Source organism: Cinclus cinclus, chromosome 11 (assembly GCF_963662255.1).
Source record: "Cinclus cinclus chromosome 11, bCinCin1.1, whole genome shotgun sequence".
In the NCBI taxonomy this organism is placed as follows: Eukaryota; Metazoa; Chordata; class Aves; order Passeriformes; family Cinclidae; genus Cinclus; species Cinclus cinclus.
This window is the reverse complement of record NC_085056.1, coordinates 17,845,971-17,863,152: the sequence shown is the minus strand read 5'-3', so window position 1 is coordinate 17,863,152 and position 17,182 is coordinate 17,845,971. Positions and strand designations below refer to the sequence as shown.

The window sequence follows — 17,182 nt, the reverse complement described above, 5'->3', positions numbered from 1 at the left end:
TTGGAGAGGCAACAGTAACAGCCAGATACTTGAAAACTGCAATGTGAAATTCTGCATTAGATTAAATAAAAATACTTTCACCCAATAAAAATTTTACACTGCTTTAGTTTTAACTTCCTAACTTAACTCTGGTTAAAACTTACTCTCCAGCATTTTAGAGGTCCTAGGCATAAAAAACTATCACTATGCAGAACTTATTTGTAATAATGAAGTTTATTAAAATGCTTTAATTAAAACAGAGTCTACAGTATTTCAGATTATTATGCTCAGAAGGGGGTCTTTTCAATGTTCTATAATCCGTACATTTTTAACTCATGAAACATCATAAACTAAACATCTGTACATTTACTTTCATAAAAATTCAATATGAATACTGTATCTATAGTGCTTCACATTATACACCACTGATCTACCATCATGGAGGAGATCAAAAATTTGAGATCAAGTCACACAATACCGGAGAACAGAAGCGAACTCTTCAATACTGAAGTTGTTTTAATCTAAAAGGGAGGAAAAAAAAGGAAAAAGGTCACACTGAACAGTCACACACCACGTTCTTAAACCTTAGTTTCAGAGAGAGATCTGACTTGTATTAGATAAAACCATTTTCTCGCTGATGAGAGACATGCAAATGTGAAGATTCCAAAATAAATGCTTGAACAAAGAAATCTATTTCGTGCAAGATGTGTGAGAACAGATTTTGGCTGTTCAGAAATCCAAGAAGTAGTTTGTTTTTTAATATGAAAACACCAATACATAGCTGGCACTCAGTTCCAAAGGAATGGAAGGCAGAGTCCATTCAAATGGCAGTTGGTACCTGCCCATTCCACTCCACACCTCGACCCCAATCACTCTGCCATTCGACCAGATGGATGTGGTGTTCAACAAATGCCTTGAGACATTTTCTTTAGCTAGTAACAGACACTACACAGAAGCCAATACAGTGACTGTTCCACATGGGACATTTCTGAAGCTGACTGTGATCTGCACTAGAGACAGTAATGTTTGTTCCTACTTTACTTCAAGCGTGTGTGCAAAATATTATGCAATGTGCTTCTCTGATTTTCACATTTATGTTAGCACTATCTTCAAGTCTCTAGTTAAGAAAAATGCAATAGCACAGTCTAAATTTAGAAGACATGGATGTGACTCAAGTATTGTTCTGCTTGCTTCACTGTCCCTTGCTGAAGCACAGACTAGCTTAAGTATCAGTGCCACACAACAGATCTATCTGAATGGAATCTTAGCAGACAATGTTTCTTCCAATGTTCCCAAGTAAAGAGAATTAGCTAAATGAAACAATCAATTTCCACCTGTACTAGTTCAATTTCTATTTACAGTTCAAAGTACTTTCCAAAAATAACAGTAATCTTTAATTACAATGTCCATCAGCTTTGCTAGGCCTGTGTCTTAGTGGTCTTAGGCCTTAGTGGTCTTTACCTTAAGAGTCTTCTATCCTAAAATTAATTACCCTCTAGATTAAAATGTCTAGTATTTGTATTCTTTCCTCACCAAAGTGAGCAATATTTTATCTTCATAAAGAAACTGGCTTATATACATTTGCTGCAAATAGGTTCACTAGAATGACAACTTGTAAATTGGTGTTTTAATTATTCACTGTAAAATTTGCAAGTGGTTAAGTAACCCATCTACTTTACCTTCTTAGAAGTTCTTTAGGTGACAAGCCTGTGGTATCCATATCACTAAGGCTGTCACTGCTATCTGTAGTGTCTGAGCTGCTGTCTTTTTCTGATTTTTTATTCTTGTGTTTTCCTTTGTTTTTCTGCTTCTTATGCTTCTTTTTCTGTAAAAGGAACAGAAATAATCCTTTAACTCCTTGTGAAAGACTTGGAACTTTTCTGAATGTCAACAAAAGATAAATGTTAATTTTACAACACTTATCAATGACTCTTTTCCATTACTCAGACTAAGCTTAAAAAAATTTATAACCAACATTAATTTAATCCAAGCAATCAATTCTCCCTAAAATAGACCTTTCATTACAGTTATTTGTATATGAGCCATGAATGCAATTCCCAGAATGTATCTGTTATCTTCTACACAGAACATGAAACTACCCACAGTATTGTACCTGTAGTCACACAAGTGTATATGGAGAAAGCAGCATCATAGTGGGATCATTTTCTGGTTTCAAAACATCAGAGAAATTCTGTTGCTTAAATTATAGTCCCAGTATATATTTTTTTCTACAACCAAGCATAAATAATAAACCATTCTGAAAGGCAGACCAAAGAATCAAGAAATAAAAAAAAATCAGTATTTAAATTTAATACCTTTTCCTTTTTCCGTTTGCGTTCTTTCTTAGCCTTGTGCCTCTCTCTGATTTTCCTATGTTTTTCTTTCCTACTAGGCCCAGGAAAAGTTGCTGGCACCACTGTTTGTTGTTGCCAAGTAGTGCCTAAAGTACAAAGCAAATGTATGAAGAATTTAAAAAAAGACAAAAATAGGGTAATTTGGTTATTACATGCTGTATTACTTTTAACCTCATGATAATTAAACAAATAAAACCCCTAATTTTAAAAAGGAAATTACATGTCTAAAATGCTTACCTGCAACATCCCTACTGTAATTAAATGCCTTTGCAATCTGTTAAAAAAATGAAACTGCAAGGGTGTCCTATATTTTCACATCCATTTTTTATCATTACCTTTACAGACTTAAAACAAAACTGGTGCACAGGCAAAGAGGTTCCTGTTGGTGGGTCACAGGATGGCATTAAAACATTTGCTGATGCCTATTTACATAACACACATTTAAGAGACAGATGGCCTATTCACAAATGCTTTTTTAAAGAGAGACATCATGTATTTTATATACAATTTCAACACTCAGAATTTACACTCTAGATGCTTACAGAACCTACCAGAAGAAAAAGCTGGTGGCAACTTTGGTCCAAATTCCTCTGTTTCATCCACTTCCTGCTTTGAAGTAGGCAACGAAGAAATGCCAGAATCAGTTTTGACAGTCACAGTCTCTATGAAAAAAAAAACAAAACAACAAAATAAAACTTGCTATATTTGAAAGGAAAATAAGAAAATATTTTTCCAAGAAGTATTGGCAAAAGTTCAAGGAGGCTTTCTAAAAGCCTTTAAGAGAGCAAACTGATCAGCATCCTCTATCTCTATGGATTGCTTTGGCCAGCTGGGTAGCTGACATTCTGAAACACATCAACATACTCATAGGTTTTTTTTCTTTTAAACCAAAATTTACTTTTTAAACTATAAAATTATTAATCAGTGCATTTGTTTGCTTGCCTTTTGTAACAGTACTATTTTTCCATTAATCAGAATGAATAAAAAACTCCATGAGATGTATAAGGTTTATAAACACTAAAAATTAAATGCTAATAGAACCAACTGCTACAGTAAGTGAACTAAGTATTTTCATTTAAAATACATTTTTACACAGGATGCTTTGTTCCCCCTCACTGTAGAACAGGCATGTTCCATACAGCAGTTTGCTTGTAAAATCTACACAAGAGGTACATGACAATGCTAATAACACTGTAACATGAAAGCCTTGTTCAGTGCTATATTTGCATTTTCTACACAACCAGCTCCACCTATCTCAGATAGTGTCTACAGGAGCATACAGCATTGTCCTAGCAGTCCAAGAACGTGCAAGTCCAAAATGAAACTTTTACCAGGTATTTATTTTATGTTGCATAAAAATGAACATCCATTAAGTACTACCTTGTAAATTAGAGGAAGAACTGTCTGGCATGTCAGCTTGCTTGGTGGTTTCTGACTCTCTCTCTGAAGTAGTTGGTTGCTGTTCTTCATCACTCTCTTCTTCAGAGGAAGATGATTTTTCATCTGAGGAGCTCACAAAGATGGCCTTAAATAAATCCATGGGTGGTCGTCCACTTTCTTCCTCCTGATTCTCATCTTTACCATCTACCTGCTAAATAGCACCATAACAAATTACATTTAAACACTAAAGAAACTAACAATCTCTCTCTGATAAGGAACAACTTCAAACATGCTGACAGGTATTTACAAAACATTTGGATGGCACAACAGCTGTGAAATAAACAATCTTAGTCCCAAATAGTAAAGCCCTGAAACGCTGAGAAACTAAGCCAGTGTCCTATAAAGAGTAGTGCAGTTTGTAAAAATAGATCCCCAGGTATTATAAATTCTAATTCATTAATTCAAACTCCTATTATATAATACTAAATTTAAGCAAAAGGAAAACAAGATATGCGCTCTTCTATGGAAAGGAAAAATAAATATATTCTGTGCCTGTGAGCTGAGTGGTGGTAAAGTTACTGAATTTGGTTCCCAGACTACTGAGCTGCATTCTTTCTTCTCTTAAGTTTTGCTTCAAGTATAATCACAGGAAAGCTGCAAACATCTTGTATCCCAGAGTTATAACCTCAAAATTCTTCAAAGTGCCATCTCATGCCTTTGCTCCTCCTGAGTTGGTTCTTGTGCAAACTGATCTGTATTAGAGCAATTCATATGTTAACCCATCTTAATTTTGGGTTGTCAAGGTTTACAGCTATTCCCTTCAAGTTCAAACCCTGTTGTGAACTCACTGCAGTGGGAAGACTTCCAGTTGTCCCAGTTCCACATTCTTCTGTTGCTGGCGCTGGTGGCTGCTGCTGATTATCAGCTTTTGATCTAGCAAGACTAATGAATTCACTGATAGAATCTTTCTTCTCCTTCTCTTTATCTGACACATCCCACCTTGAAGATTTCTTTGGTTCTAAAACATCCAAAACATTCAAATCACCTGCATGCCACATTGTTCTGCATTTCATGGCCTAGTTGATTTTAAATTACTCTGCTTCTTCAGTTTAACTTTTTTTTAATATAATGAATACTTGACCTATAGATATCTTTTAGGTAAAAGAAATTAGCTTTATTATCACTAACTTCAGTTATGTCACTGAATTTTTATTTTTAATTCCTTTGTTTGGGTTTTTTAAATGAAAAAAATAATGTGGCTAGGTTCTCGATGAAAAAGATAATTTTTCTATACTATTATCTCATGTATAGCTAAATTAATAAAGTAACAACAAACTTACTGTTGACACTGTTACTCTCTTGGATCTTTGCACTTGTTGCTTGAGTTACAGATGTGGTAGGCTCAGGCACAGTTAAGAAATTAAAAACAGAATACTTGTCTCGTTTCACTTTTGGCAAACCCACTACAGAAGAACTAGAGGGAAATAAAATAGTTTGCTGATTATTGTTTCCAACACAGAAAACTCCTCAAATTAGCTACAACAAGCTGAAGCCCCTAGAGCAGTCCTTCAAATCAGAGGTCACCTTATTTCCTGACACAAATAAAAACTTTGGGCAATTCTGTATCACCTTGTGACACAAGAAAACATCAAGCCAGATTTTTCACAAGCAAATGAAAAACTCAGAATTTGTAAAAAGTTTTAAAAAGATAAGTCTCAATTCTCTTACTCAGGATATGGATCACGAACATTAAATCTTTTACACAGCAGCTTATCAGGATGCCATTCAAATGTGTCTCTTGTGAGTTTGCCAAACATCTTCATCTTCACAGCTGTTTCCTTATCATCAATATCATTCTGAAAAAGTCAAACATTTATAGCCGATAAATAAGTAAAAACTTACTGAACTGTTGCAAGATTTACGAGCACGACAAATCAATATTTAAATGTTGTTTAGCAAATCACTACTCTGTATGCACCGAGTGTTTTGAGAAGCTGCTAAAAGAGCAGCAAAAGAGTGATGTATCTTCAAAGGAGTTTAAGAGAAAAAGAAGGTCAGGGCTAAGGCAACAAGTGCAACTCCAATGTGTTAAAAGACTCTAGGCAACATATACCTCTTGGTCTCGAGGAACTTCAACTTTGTCAACATCATCTTCGTATTTGGCCCGGGTAAATCTGGATGACAGCGTTGAATTTGAGGATCTGTAGAACATGGCTGCACGGCAGAACTCCTCCTGTTCCCTTCCACGCTCCCATTCTGTCATGTTCGGGTCTAAAAAGCGCTCCAATGTCTCTACTGTAAGATAAGGAGAGAAATGCTTAGCAGAGATAACAGCAAGATGAGGAGAGAAATGCTTCGCAGAGATAACAGCTTACTTTGGATCAACACCTTTCAAACAAACAAACAAACAAAAAAAAAGGGTAATAAGCAAGCGTTCTTGCAAGTATTTAATGAATATTTATCTTAAGGGCAGTATTAATCTCAGCTGTGTTAATCCCTGATAAATGGAGGTAGCTTTTCAAGACAAGAATGACAGCATTAGCCAAATACAAAATTGGTATTTTAAATAAGTTTACTTGTAAAACTGATTCCTTACTCATTGCCCTTTAAAGAATGTTCAGAATAGTTAATGGATTTAACATGTGATTAAAACAAAAAGTATAACCCAAAGCTTTAACAAATAACTAAAACATAGAAAGAAAGATTTTAAGCCTGGCTAGGCTTTCAGAACTTGTTTTCTGGTCTGTAGTGCCCACTGAAAAATACAGAGGTTGCACACAGGTTTGCAGCAACAGGTTCGTTTTTTTCTCCCTAAAGGAAGAGGAAATAATACCAGCAAAGCAAATGCACTTACATTAAACAGACCCTTAACCATTCCAGTTATTTATACATTTCTACATTTTCATTATTATGACTAGGGGGGCACTTACAGTCATAATACAGTCATAACTGGGAATACTCAGTTTTACCCAGGGGAAATCCCAGTCCTGAACAGAGGGACTATGGGTTCAGAGCTCAAGTAGTCTGTCCCAATGTGGTATCCAGAAGAGGCTACTGACCACAAAATATTTATTTTATATAATGAAAAGGACTTGAAAAAAACAAAAACCAAAACATCCCCAAACCACAATTAAGCAATAAACCCAGGTTTTCTATCTGTCACTATATGCTTTCCTCTGTCAAACTTCCCTGGTGCCCATTTGCTTCTTCCCCATTAGACCCAGTGTACTTCAAAATTTGAAAAAATCCAACCTTTTTTAAAAAGCTTATGTGAAGGCAATTTAAAGTCATGTGGTGATGATAAACTCCCTAAATCAATTTCAATTTTTATGTCTTACAGGAAAATCACAGTACTGGAGAACTCACCAAAGGGCATCACAAGTACCTGGTTTAATCTAAGATACACCACAGTACCATTTAATAGCAAAAACCTAAACAAAATGGAAGGAGACTGAAACAGCATGAAAAGAGATGATGAAGGAGGTTGGATGGTTTTTTGGTTTTGATTAAGAGCTCTGCATGTACGCTGTGTTTTCACAGTCATAAATTTTTCTGAGAAGACCGTAAGTGACAGCAGAAGTTTGAGTATCCAAAGGACATACAATACAAGTTTTGACAAAGTGTGAAATACTTCATTCACTTTAGGGTTCTTATCTTCCCCTGCTGCAGAGGGTATGGGGTTTCTTTTCATTCTACTGTTACCCAATCACCTTTCTGCCTTTATATGATCTGTCAGTTAAACTCCTCGAAGAAAACAAACTAAATTAAAAGGCTTGTTCCATTGACCAGAACTGAGTATTCCTTGGCAAATGAAATAAGGGAAACCAAGTAGAACTTAACTTCTGCTACTTCATAGAAGTATGAAATGTAATGCCTAAAATCAGGACTTGCTGACAACTGAGTAACTGAGCAGTTTTCCTGAAATCAACACGACTAAGTATCAGTAAAGATTTCTGTTAACACTGGTCCTGAAAAAAAGTAAAAGGAGAAATGCTGTGCAATTCAGGAAAAGAACTCAAGAGTGAATATAAAATGCATTGGGACAAAAAAAAAAAAAGGGAAGACAAAAAATTAATCAAGATATCTTTTACCTTTTTCTCCTTGTTTAAGACTTTTCACAAAATTTTCGTATCTTTTTTGTTTTTCTGGATTTTTTGCAAATGGTTTGAAGTCACTAGAACCAGCATTTGCTAACTGCCCCTCCAGCAGTGTTCTCCATTTGTGAGCAGATTCTTCTGGAGAGGCTGACTGCAATCTGCTATTTGCTGACTGCTGAGACACTATTTTTGCTTTTATTTGCTGTTCAGATGCTCGTTTCACTTCTTTGAGTCTCTCTCTATCTTTCTCACACAGATATTCCAAAATAGAAGGAGATGGACCTAAAGCAGAAAAAAAGCAGTAAAAGAGAACTGAAAAATTACTAGAAGTATTTCTTCCACTTTAGTAGAGGAAAAATCCCAACCACATGTGTATACATTTAGATAAAATGCTCTTAAAGCAGAAATTAACAATAAAATGGCATACATGGCAAATAAAAATTTGGCCACTATTACATCTTTTATGGTGTTTACATATAATTCGTTCAAGTTTACTACTGTACATACAAATGTGAGCCACAATTACAAATTATCTTTTTAGTATATTTGCATGTATTTCAGTGAAACATTTTACAGAGAAAACCATCACAGCCTACTATATTCAGAAAAGGCCACAACCCTCCTCAACAGAACACAATCCAACACATACTTTCTGTCGTTTAAGTATTTAAGTAAATGAAAATACAGACAGTTACGTCAACAATTCAACTGCTGAGATGAAACTGAACAATGAGATGCTAACTAGCTACAGTAACCAGATTTGATATATTTACATAAAAAATAAGCACTCAAGGCCAGACCAAATGCTTCCTGTTCTATAAACAAACATAGAAACATGCTTGAAACACAAGCGAAGATACGGTGATGTATCTGAATACCTTTCAGCTCAGTCTCTCCTAGCTGTTCCCTCCTCTGAGCTGCATTCAAAGCATGCCTGCTTTGGTGTGCTGGACCACTCTCAAGTTTCCCAGTCGACTCCTGCAATGCCTTCTGTAAATGGCAGTTTTCATTCCCAGCTACTGTCACAGGTCGAAAGTAATGGAATGGTCTGTAATTTCGTGGCAGGCTAGGTGGTGGATAAATCTGTGGGGGAAAGGGGCAATGAAACAAAAAACCCACTGAGAGAGACAGACTGCTTTGTATGCAACACTTCTAAATGTGTTTCAGAAAGTCAGCTCAACCTAAGAATTCCTCAATTTACATCTTAGCAGCAGAAACAGATAATAAAAGCTACCAATTCCTTTAGACCCAGCCAGTAAGTGGCATTGCAATATAAACCCCAGGAGCAAATATACTGGCAATATATTTACAATTATGAAAAAATGTGAAAATGTGCACATTAAGTGACAGAAAAATTAACAAGAGTCTTCGGATGCACTACTTTTGAGAAGATACCTCTTAATACTGCTTACTATTTTTTTAACTGAAATCAAATGATTTAATAAATTAATTGGACTACTGAGTACTTCCATGCTTACTATATTTTAATGTCTTTCAAAGTGCTTTTCCCACATTCTTCATTTAAGCTGTTACTGAAAAGATTATCCCTGTGCTCTCTATATGATGCAATTTTATATACCACACAAATATTCTTCCTTAGAGAGAGGACCCTGTCATACAATTCTCTGTCATTCTAATTTATGCAAATACACATGGCATAAACCTGAAGACAGAACTAAGAAATTAAACTGTCATCCAAATAGCAAAGTGGACAAAGCATGATTTTTACAGAAAACTGAATGTTACATACAAAAGATCTGGAACCAAAGTATGTAATTTTTTTAAGTTAAATTAAACCATTCCTGCAACTTTATGGCAAGTAGCAGGGAATAGTGCAGAAGGTATTTGTTTAAAGCCAGTACTCAGGCAGTTTAAACACCTTCAGAAGTTTGATACATTTTAGGTTACTACTGAACAGTCCCATGTGCTATAATTTTGTTAATTCAGCAATTTTTACTGCAGACCATAACATTGCTTTCTAAGAACAGAAAAACACTGAGAAGCAGTAGAGTCTGCACAGTTCACATGATGAGCAATGTTATTCTTAATACATAAAATATCACTATCTGCTTACCTTGATTGGAGCTGATGATTTTGATGCCAAGCAAAATCCAGCCAGGACTTTGCCTACATATTTAAATTCTCTTTCAGGCCCTACAAAATCATCACAGAGCTGGTCAATATTTAAAACATGCATATTAGGCAATTTTTTTTCTGAATATTTTCCATATGTCACTGTTTATCATTATCATGATTGTAGTTCATCTTCACCACCTTTCATTTAAAATTAAGGGTTCTGATTCTGGATTAGTATTATACAACTGAGAACTGCTACCACAGTGATTGCTGCAGGTTGAACATGGCTTCTAGTGAAGCAACAGTATTCACACTGTGCACAGCTAACACCATCAGTGCCATCAATGTGTACAACCAACATGAACAGGTACTCCAGAAATTAAACAGTATTTCATGCACTTACACAGAGCAGTAAAAAGAAAGTGATACCAACATACAATTTACAGAAATTTTCTGAAAATACAGAAGTTTATCTAAAAAAAAAAGTAAACTTTTTAAGTGCTGGGTCATATTTTGTAACCATGATTCACAATCAGTTGTTTTCTTCAGTGAAACTGAATGCTGCATCTCACAAAGCAGCACATACTGTCCTTCTGAAAATACACTTTGAGGTTTTAATTTACACTGGGATTAGTGGAGGACTTTGGAAATTATTTCTATAATTGAACACTTCAGTATACAAAAAGGACTATAACTTTCAGATATCAAGGCTGAAAATTAAAATTTATGGCAAACAGAGACTATATTTCCTCCCCCTCTTTCCCCACCCCAGGATTACACTCGCTCTTTACAGAGAACCACAGTTCTTACTTTTTTTGGATTTATACTGTTTTGGTGCTGTCCAGCCATACAAGCCATCTCCAGGCTCCTCATCCTTTAGAACTGTATCATATTTTAACAGTGTGTCAGTTGCATAAATATCATCATCTTCTTCCTCTAAAGCTCCTACACCGAAAGCCTAGAACATGTATTTTAAATGAGAACTCAAAATGTAAAAATACTTTTAAGCCATGTATCAGAACATATCTACATGGATATCTACTCATCTATATAAAACTTACTGTACAAATATATCTATCTACCTATATCTATATAGATAGATATATATACATATGCTGGGAAAAACATACAGTTTCACCAGAAAAACTGAGGTGGAAAAAAACTCCACACCTCAGTGAGCACAAAAGCAAACGTATTCCAGTCCCTTGGAAGGGAGGGACTGCAGGTTTGGTGTGTACAAGACAAGGACAGCAGACTAGTTCCACCAAAATAAGGTGTGCAATCTGAGTTAGAGCAGGTTAAGTTCTCAAAAGAAAAAAAAGTGTCAGTTAAAAGGGAAATTAAACTAGACGAATTTCCAGACAATATAAACTGGCAGTGCTCCTAGATTAAGAACCACAAATACCCTGGAACAACACAAAACCTCTCTAGCTGACATACAGCATTACTGAAAGTATAAGAGACAAAAAACATAAACTAAAAACATACTGAATACTAACCTGATCTGATCAAAATAACACAGAACATTTTTCTGTCCAGCTACTCATAGTCAGGTAGTTTTTATAGTTGTCTTTTATAGTTCCACTAAGTGAAGGCATTTGAGAGTCTAAGGATATTTCCACATCTTCAAAATAAGTTTTAAAAAAATCCTATTCTCAAACCACACTTAACATTTCTTACAATAATATTACAATGACGAGGAGATTTGCACTTAAGAAAAAACAAAATGTGTGTGTGTTTTACTGCACTAATCATAAGACACATTAAAAAATGTCCTTACCTGACCTGTAATACCTAGTTTTCTTCCTTTACTGTGTCTCAGATCACCAAGTAAATTGCCTGTTTCTTCAGAACCAGCTGTGAAAAGATTCAGGTGTTCTCTTCCAGACACACCAAACAAAGCTTGTGAGGGGTCCAAACCCTTGTAGCCAAGTCCATGGACATCATCTTTGGGAGTCAAATCCACGGGCATTACATCTTTTGGTGCAAATGTCACATTCTCTGGCTGGTATTCATCCTCTTCATCCTTGGAGACAAAATAAAAGTTTTTAAAAACAAATATGACTAAAAGTCCTGTATGTTGAGCTTTTATAACATTCTGTTAACACAAGCAAGTTTGCATTTCCTGAATTGTGTATGAACTACATTTGCTTTCATAGCAAAATAAGAAATTTAGATATTAAAACCTTTCTTCACATTAAACACAGAAAGTAGTTATAAACACTTTTAATATTTGAAACTGCATTTTAAAATACTGTTTGAGAACACCAAAGAATTTAATGTTTTGGGGCTTTTTCTCTCATCACATATTCTTACATAAGTCCACAGACCACTTTTGCCTGTTCAATACCTCAGAACCCTCAGACAGTCCAGGTGGTAATGCACAACCATATATTTTCACTGTAGGATCTGTAAGAGACATCATAACATCATATCACATTAATAAAAACAGGGTTTAAAAATCAACATTCTAATCAGTCTATGAATGTTAACTTTCTACTAACAAGAAAGTTAATTAGCTCAGGAACATCCCTGAACTTACCAGGTTTCTGTCTGCATGCCTTTCTTTTGACTCGTGGTCCAATTCCTTGTCCTTCTTTCCAGCCCATTTTTCGTAACAGTTCAACCCCAATTGTTTTTCTAAAAAGAAAACAAAAGGAAATAAAACCCAAAATTACTTCAAACCACACCTTTATTATTTGTTGATAAATAATGTACATATATAATATTTAAACTTCTGGTTTTACATCCTGCTTTAAAATAAAATCTGAATTTGTCAGTAATTGCATACACACTACTTGGTACAACTCTGCACATTCTAAATAAAAATTCAGGTGAAGGCCACTTAGAAAATGTAACACTGCAGGATCTTCCAGACTTACAATTACCACGGTCAAACGTTACTTTTCTAAGCAACACAACACTTCTAAGTGAAAGGAATGGTTTGGCAAACTTTTATGTAAATGTACTTACTTAGATGGTCCTATTAAATCATCAAATGCAGTGGTTCCTGGGATGGGAGCAACTACTCCTGCAATCTGTCTAGCTTTCTCCTTTATTCTGTCTTTAGCTTTAGATGCAAAATCATCTGTAGTTGTAATATCTTTTGGTGCTATCCCAAATTCACTAAGATCCTGGAAATACACACAAAATGAAAGCATTTAGACTAAACATGCCTCAAATTCTTACTTACTGTAGTAGTCAGATAATGAAAATGGCATATGACCTTTGTATTTGCTAATTTTCTCAAGCCACATACAGCAGTTTTTGCAAGAGCTTCAGTGGAAATATCTTACACAGTTTCAAAAGTATTTGCATTTTCTGACAAAGTAAAGAGAGTGAGTTCTGGTTTTATTTTTTATTACTCACATTACAGGTGGTTTCTTAAGTGAACCTATGAAACAGTCTACATAACCTAGTAGGATAACACTGTATACAAGAAGGAATTTCAAAGTTACTTCAATTTTTGCTGTCGTGGCAACTATTTACACAAATTTTCAATTCCTTTCTAAACTTACCTCTTCATCCATGAAGTCTTCTGGTCCAAGAGTGGTTCTATCTGCTCTCTTCTGCCGTGATGATACAAAAGCTGAAGGTGTCCATCCTTTAAAGAAGTTACATATTTAAATAAGGTACTTAGGGCAACGTAGTATCCAAAAACAATTCAAACATTTCAACCTTACATCTTAAGTATACATTAAAGGAATACTTGTAAAGTTACAGTCCAAAAACTCAAGCAGAAATAACTTCAGCAACACTATTTCAACTATTCACAGTATAAGCAGCAACAAAAATGCTTAATGACAGTTAATTTTTTTGCACTAACATGACAATATGGTTCTTAATTTAACCATTCCAAGAAGACAGGAAAATATCTAACCTTCCTTTGTACCAACAGTGTTAAAGTATCCAGCAGAAAAGCCACCAGTAAATGCTCCATGGAAACGCTGGTATCTTCCCTTTGCATCTTTAACAGTCTGTTCTTGAAGAGGAACTGGCTTTTTAATTCGTTCACCTACAATCAAATAAATTAGAAAGACACAGCTTTACACGAAGAAGCAACTTCCTACTTCCTCCAGAAGTTTCTTCCACGCAAGTAAGAACAGGGTCAAACACTGACATAGAAATCATCAACAGTTTACATTTATTTCCACTCCATTGTAACTATTTGTATACATCATGGATGTGCATTGGTAAAGCATGAAGCATTTACATAAAAATCCTTAATTCTACTGACTTCTGAGAACACTGGATTTTTTTTGTGAAAGGGATCTTTCAGTTCTTAAGTATGCAAGACCTCTGGCAGGATTTTTTCCACTTCAGTAATTGCTTGAGAAATTATACATCAAAAGCGTCTAAACTGAAACAAAACACAAACAAAACATTCACCCCTTTTTAAGAATATCTTTTAATGAAGTGGCATAGACTTGGGAGTCACAACAGTACATTCATTAGTCCTTCAACGATGCCCTGGGCATCTCATCAATACAAGCGTCGGGCGGTCAGATTAGCATAACTGCGTACACCTGAACTGTTTTTTTTTGTTTGTTTGTTTGGTTTTGGGGCTTTTTTGTTTTTTTGAGAGGCTGGGGGAAAGGATAGAAGCAAAGACCAGCACCTAGCTCCCCACAGAGCAGCCTCCACAAGCTGCAAACAGGTGTAGCGCCGCGAAGGCCTTTCCGCACTCCGCTCCCAGGCAGCGCGCCCTTTGCTGGGCCACATCCTCTCGAAGGACGGCACGGCTGCCGAGACAGGCCCCACGGCAGCAGGAGGAAGGGACGCAGGTCCCCGCTGGGCCCACACAACTCCCCAAAGGAAGGGCTGGAGGGCGAACCGGACCCGACCGCGCAGGCCCTTCGGGATACCCCGGCCCCTCACGCCGGACCGCTCTCCGGCTTTCAACGCAACGCATTGACAGTGGGGCGGAGTAGGAGCAGACAAACCTCCCGGCGGTCCCTTACCCTCCTGCAGGGGTGGTAGCGCGGTTCCATAGCTCACCAAGTCCTCCTCCTCACTGTCACCGCTCTCCGCCGCCGCCATCTTACACGACGGTGGCCGCGCAGGCCATGGCGGCGTCACAAGGGGGAGGTGGAGCCGCCGGCACCTCCCGCCTCCGGGAGCGCTCCGTGAGGGACCGGCACCCTTCCCTTCACAACCCGGACCCCGCCCAGCACCTCCCGGTTCCCGGAACGCTCCGTGAGGGACCGGCACCCTTCCCTTCACAACCCGGACCCCGCCCGGCACCTCCCGGTTCCGGGAGCGCTCCGTGAGGGACCGGCACCCTTCCCTTCACAACCCGGACCCCGCCCGGCACCTCCCGGTTCCGGGAGCGCTCCGTGAGGGACCGGCACCCTTCCCTTCACAGCCGGGACCCCGCCCGGCACCTCCCGGTTCCCGGAACGCTCCGTGAGGGACCGGCTCCCTTCCCTTCACAGCCGGGACCCCGCCCGGCACCTCCCGGTTCCCGGAGCGCTCCGTGAGGGACCGGCTCCCTTCCCTTCACAGCTGGGACCCCGCCCGGCACCTCCCGGTTCCCGGAGCGCTCCGTGAGGGACCGGTACCCTTCCCTTCACAGCCGGGACCCCGCCCGGCACCTCCCGGTTCCGGGAGCGCTCCGTGAGGGACCGGCTCCCTTCCCTTCACAGCTGGGACCCCGCCCGGCACCTCCCGGTTCCCGGAGCGCTCCGTGAGGGACCGGCACCCTTCCCTTCACAGCCGGGACCCCGCCCGGCACCTCCCGGTTCCCGGAGCGCTCCGTGAGGGACCGGCTCCCTTCCCTTCACAGCTGGGACCCCGCCCGGCACCTCCCGGTTCCCGGAGCGCTCCGTGAGGGACCGGCACCCTTCCCTTCACAGCCGGGACCCCGCCCGGCACCTCCCGGTTCCGGGAGCGCTCCGTGAGGGACCGGCTCCCTTCCCTTCACAGCCCGGACCCCGCTGGCGGCATCGCCGATCACTCTGGAGCCCTTCAGCGTCTCTCGGCCTCGTTGAGGCTTTGGGCACAGCGCGGTGCTCGCGGTCCCTCCCGGGAGCAGCGGTAAAGCGGGGAGGGAACGGCGGGGGCCGCAGCCTGTCCCGGGCACAAAGGTCCCCTCCAGTGCAGCCGTGTTTGGCTGGAAAAGTCCCAGCCCCAGCGGTCCAGCTTTGCGGAGCTGCCGTGTGCGGCTCCTTGTACATGGTCTAGAAACGCTGACTGGTGTCTTTAAAAATTGCCAACGCCACATCATGTCTATCTCTCGGTCATCGGTAGCTAGGTGATAACTCCCTCGAATCATGCAGTGCACCCGACCAGACCCCCTCAGACTCACGGCTAGGAAAAGGGCAACAACGACTCCGTCTCACAAAGAGACTTGATATAAATAAATCAAGGCGTAAAGCGGACCCATCCTGAATTAAAATTATTGGAGTTACAGATTTCATTGTACACTTCAGCAAATACATGGGAAAGTTTGCCTAACCAAGTTTTCTTACATGCTGTTCAAGAAGAATTTGCACAGAGATCAGGGCAGAAGTTGGGGCGTTCAAACCTTCCCTCCAAGAGCTTCATCCCTGAACACTTGGAGGTATCTCCGTAACTCCTTGGCAAATCCTGTGTCGAGAGAGAAACGTTTACTTAATGTAATTTGTACAAAGACCAGTTTTCACCAGTAGGACCCAAGTGTTCAAAATTTGGATTTTAATTTCCAGTGTTACCCCCGCTCCCCCACCAAAAAAACCCAAAAGCCAAACAGTTCGATTTATGATGAAGATTATATCAGTCCACAACTTTTTAAAGTATCACCAGTTTCTTTGAAACCCTTGAAAAGAAATCAAAACACAGTCTTCAGAAATTCCTTTCCTAAACAGGTAAGACTTCTGTGTTTTCTCTATCCCAGTATTTCTCTTCATTTGTTTACATGGAACTGGATTCTTTCAAAGTGAAACTGCCAGAGTTTATGTGATTTCAGGTTTCCATAGGAGATATTTAAACGGTTCCATGCAAGTAGGGAGTACTCTTTACTTTAGGTCTCTAATTCACTTAGAAACAATATAGTAGAAGCCACAAGACACTATCTATGTGCATTATCTTTTCTCATTACTAAGCATCTCTACAGTGGCAAAACGAGTTCTTAGCATATTTGCTATTTCTCTTCATTTAGGAAATAAATGTTCCTGCATAGTTGTTACTATGTGGCTTTGACTTAACACACAGTCTTAAATAAACCTTTTTTCCACAATGCTAACAGAAAATATTTTGGGTGTTTTGTCTGATCAATTCAAAGAGTTGGGGTAAACAAATACTGAAGCTTTTTTTCCC

The 17,182-nt window shown here is 38.7% G+C and overlaps 1 protein-coding gene across 3 annotated transcripts; it reads right to left on the bottom strand.

Moving 5' to 3' along the window:
* Positions 1 to 200: 200 nt before the first annotated feature.
* Positions 201 to 14,955, bottom strand: GPATCH1 (G-patch domain containing 1). 3 transcript variants are annotated; one of them, XM_062500041.1, is made up of 20 exons: positions 14,848 to 14,955; positions 13,767 to 13,901; positions 13,405 to 13,490; positions 12,860 to 13,020; positions 12,429 to 12,526; positions 12,237 to 12,295; positions 11,667 to 11,912; positions 10,697 to 10,844; positions 9,885 to 9,964; positions 8,689 to 8,893; positions 7,805 to 8,092; positions 5,827 to 6,008; positions 5,442 to 5,569; positions 5,054 to 5,187; positions 4,562 to 4,731; positions 3,714 to 3,924; positions 2,885 to 2,995; positions 2,295 to 2,419; positions 1,659 to 1,804; positions 201 to 500 (listed from the first exon to the last, which is right to left on the bottom strand). In XM_062500041.1, exons 1-20 carry the CDS (start codon positions 14,924 to 14,926, stop codon positions 479 to 481), a joined length of 2,814 nt encoding a protein of 937 aa, XP_062356025.1. In that variant the 5' UTR covers positions 14,927 to 14,955; the 3' UTR covers positions 201 to 478. The 3 variants fall into 3 exon arrangements, with proteins under 3 accessions (XP_062356025.1, XP_062356027.1, XP_062356028.1); XM_062500043.1 differs by having other exon boundaries at positions 5,827 to 6,005; XM_062500044.1 differs by lacking the exons at positions 201 to 500; positions 1,659 to 1,804; positions 2,295 to 2,419; positions 2,885 to 2,995 and having other exon boundaries at positions 3,880 to 4,465.
* Between the last annotated feature and the right edge of the window lie 2,227 nt (positions 14,956 to 17,182).

Coding starts and splice junctions, on each gene's coding strand:
- GPATCH1 (XM_062500041.1), bottom strand. CDS start 14,926: ATGGCGGCGGCGGAGAGCGGTGACAGTGAGGAGGAGGACTTGGTGAGC. Junction 9,965..10,696: donor ACAGTATAAATCCAAAAAAA/GTAAGAACTGTG, acceptor ATGATTTTGTAG/GGCCTGAAAGAGAATTTAAA. Junction 8,894..9,884: donor AATCATCAGCTCCAATCAAG/GTAAGCAGATAG, acceptor TTTCCCCCACAG/ATTTATCCACCACCTAGCCT.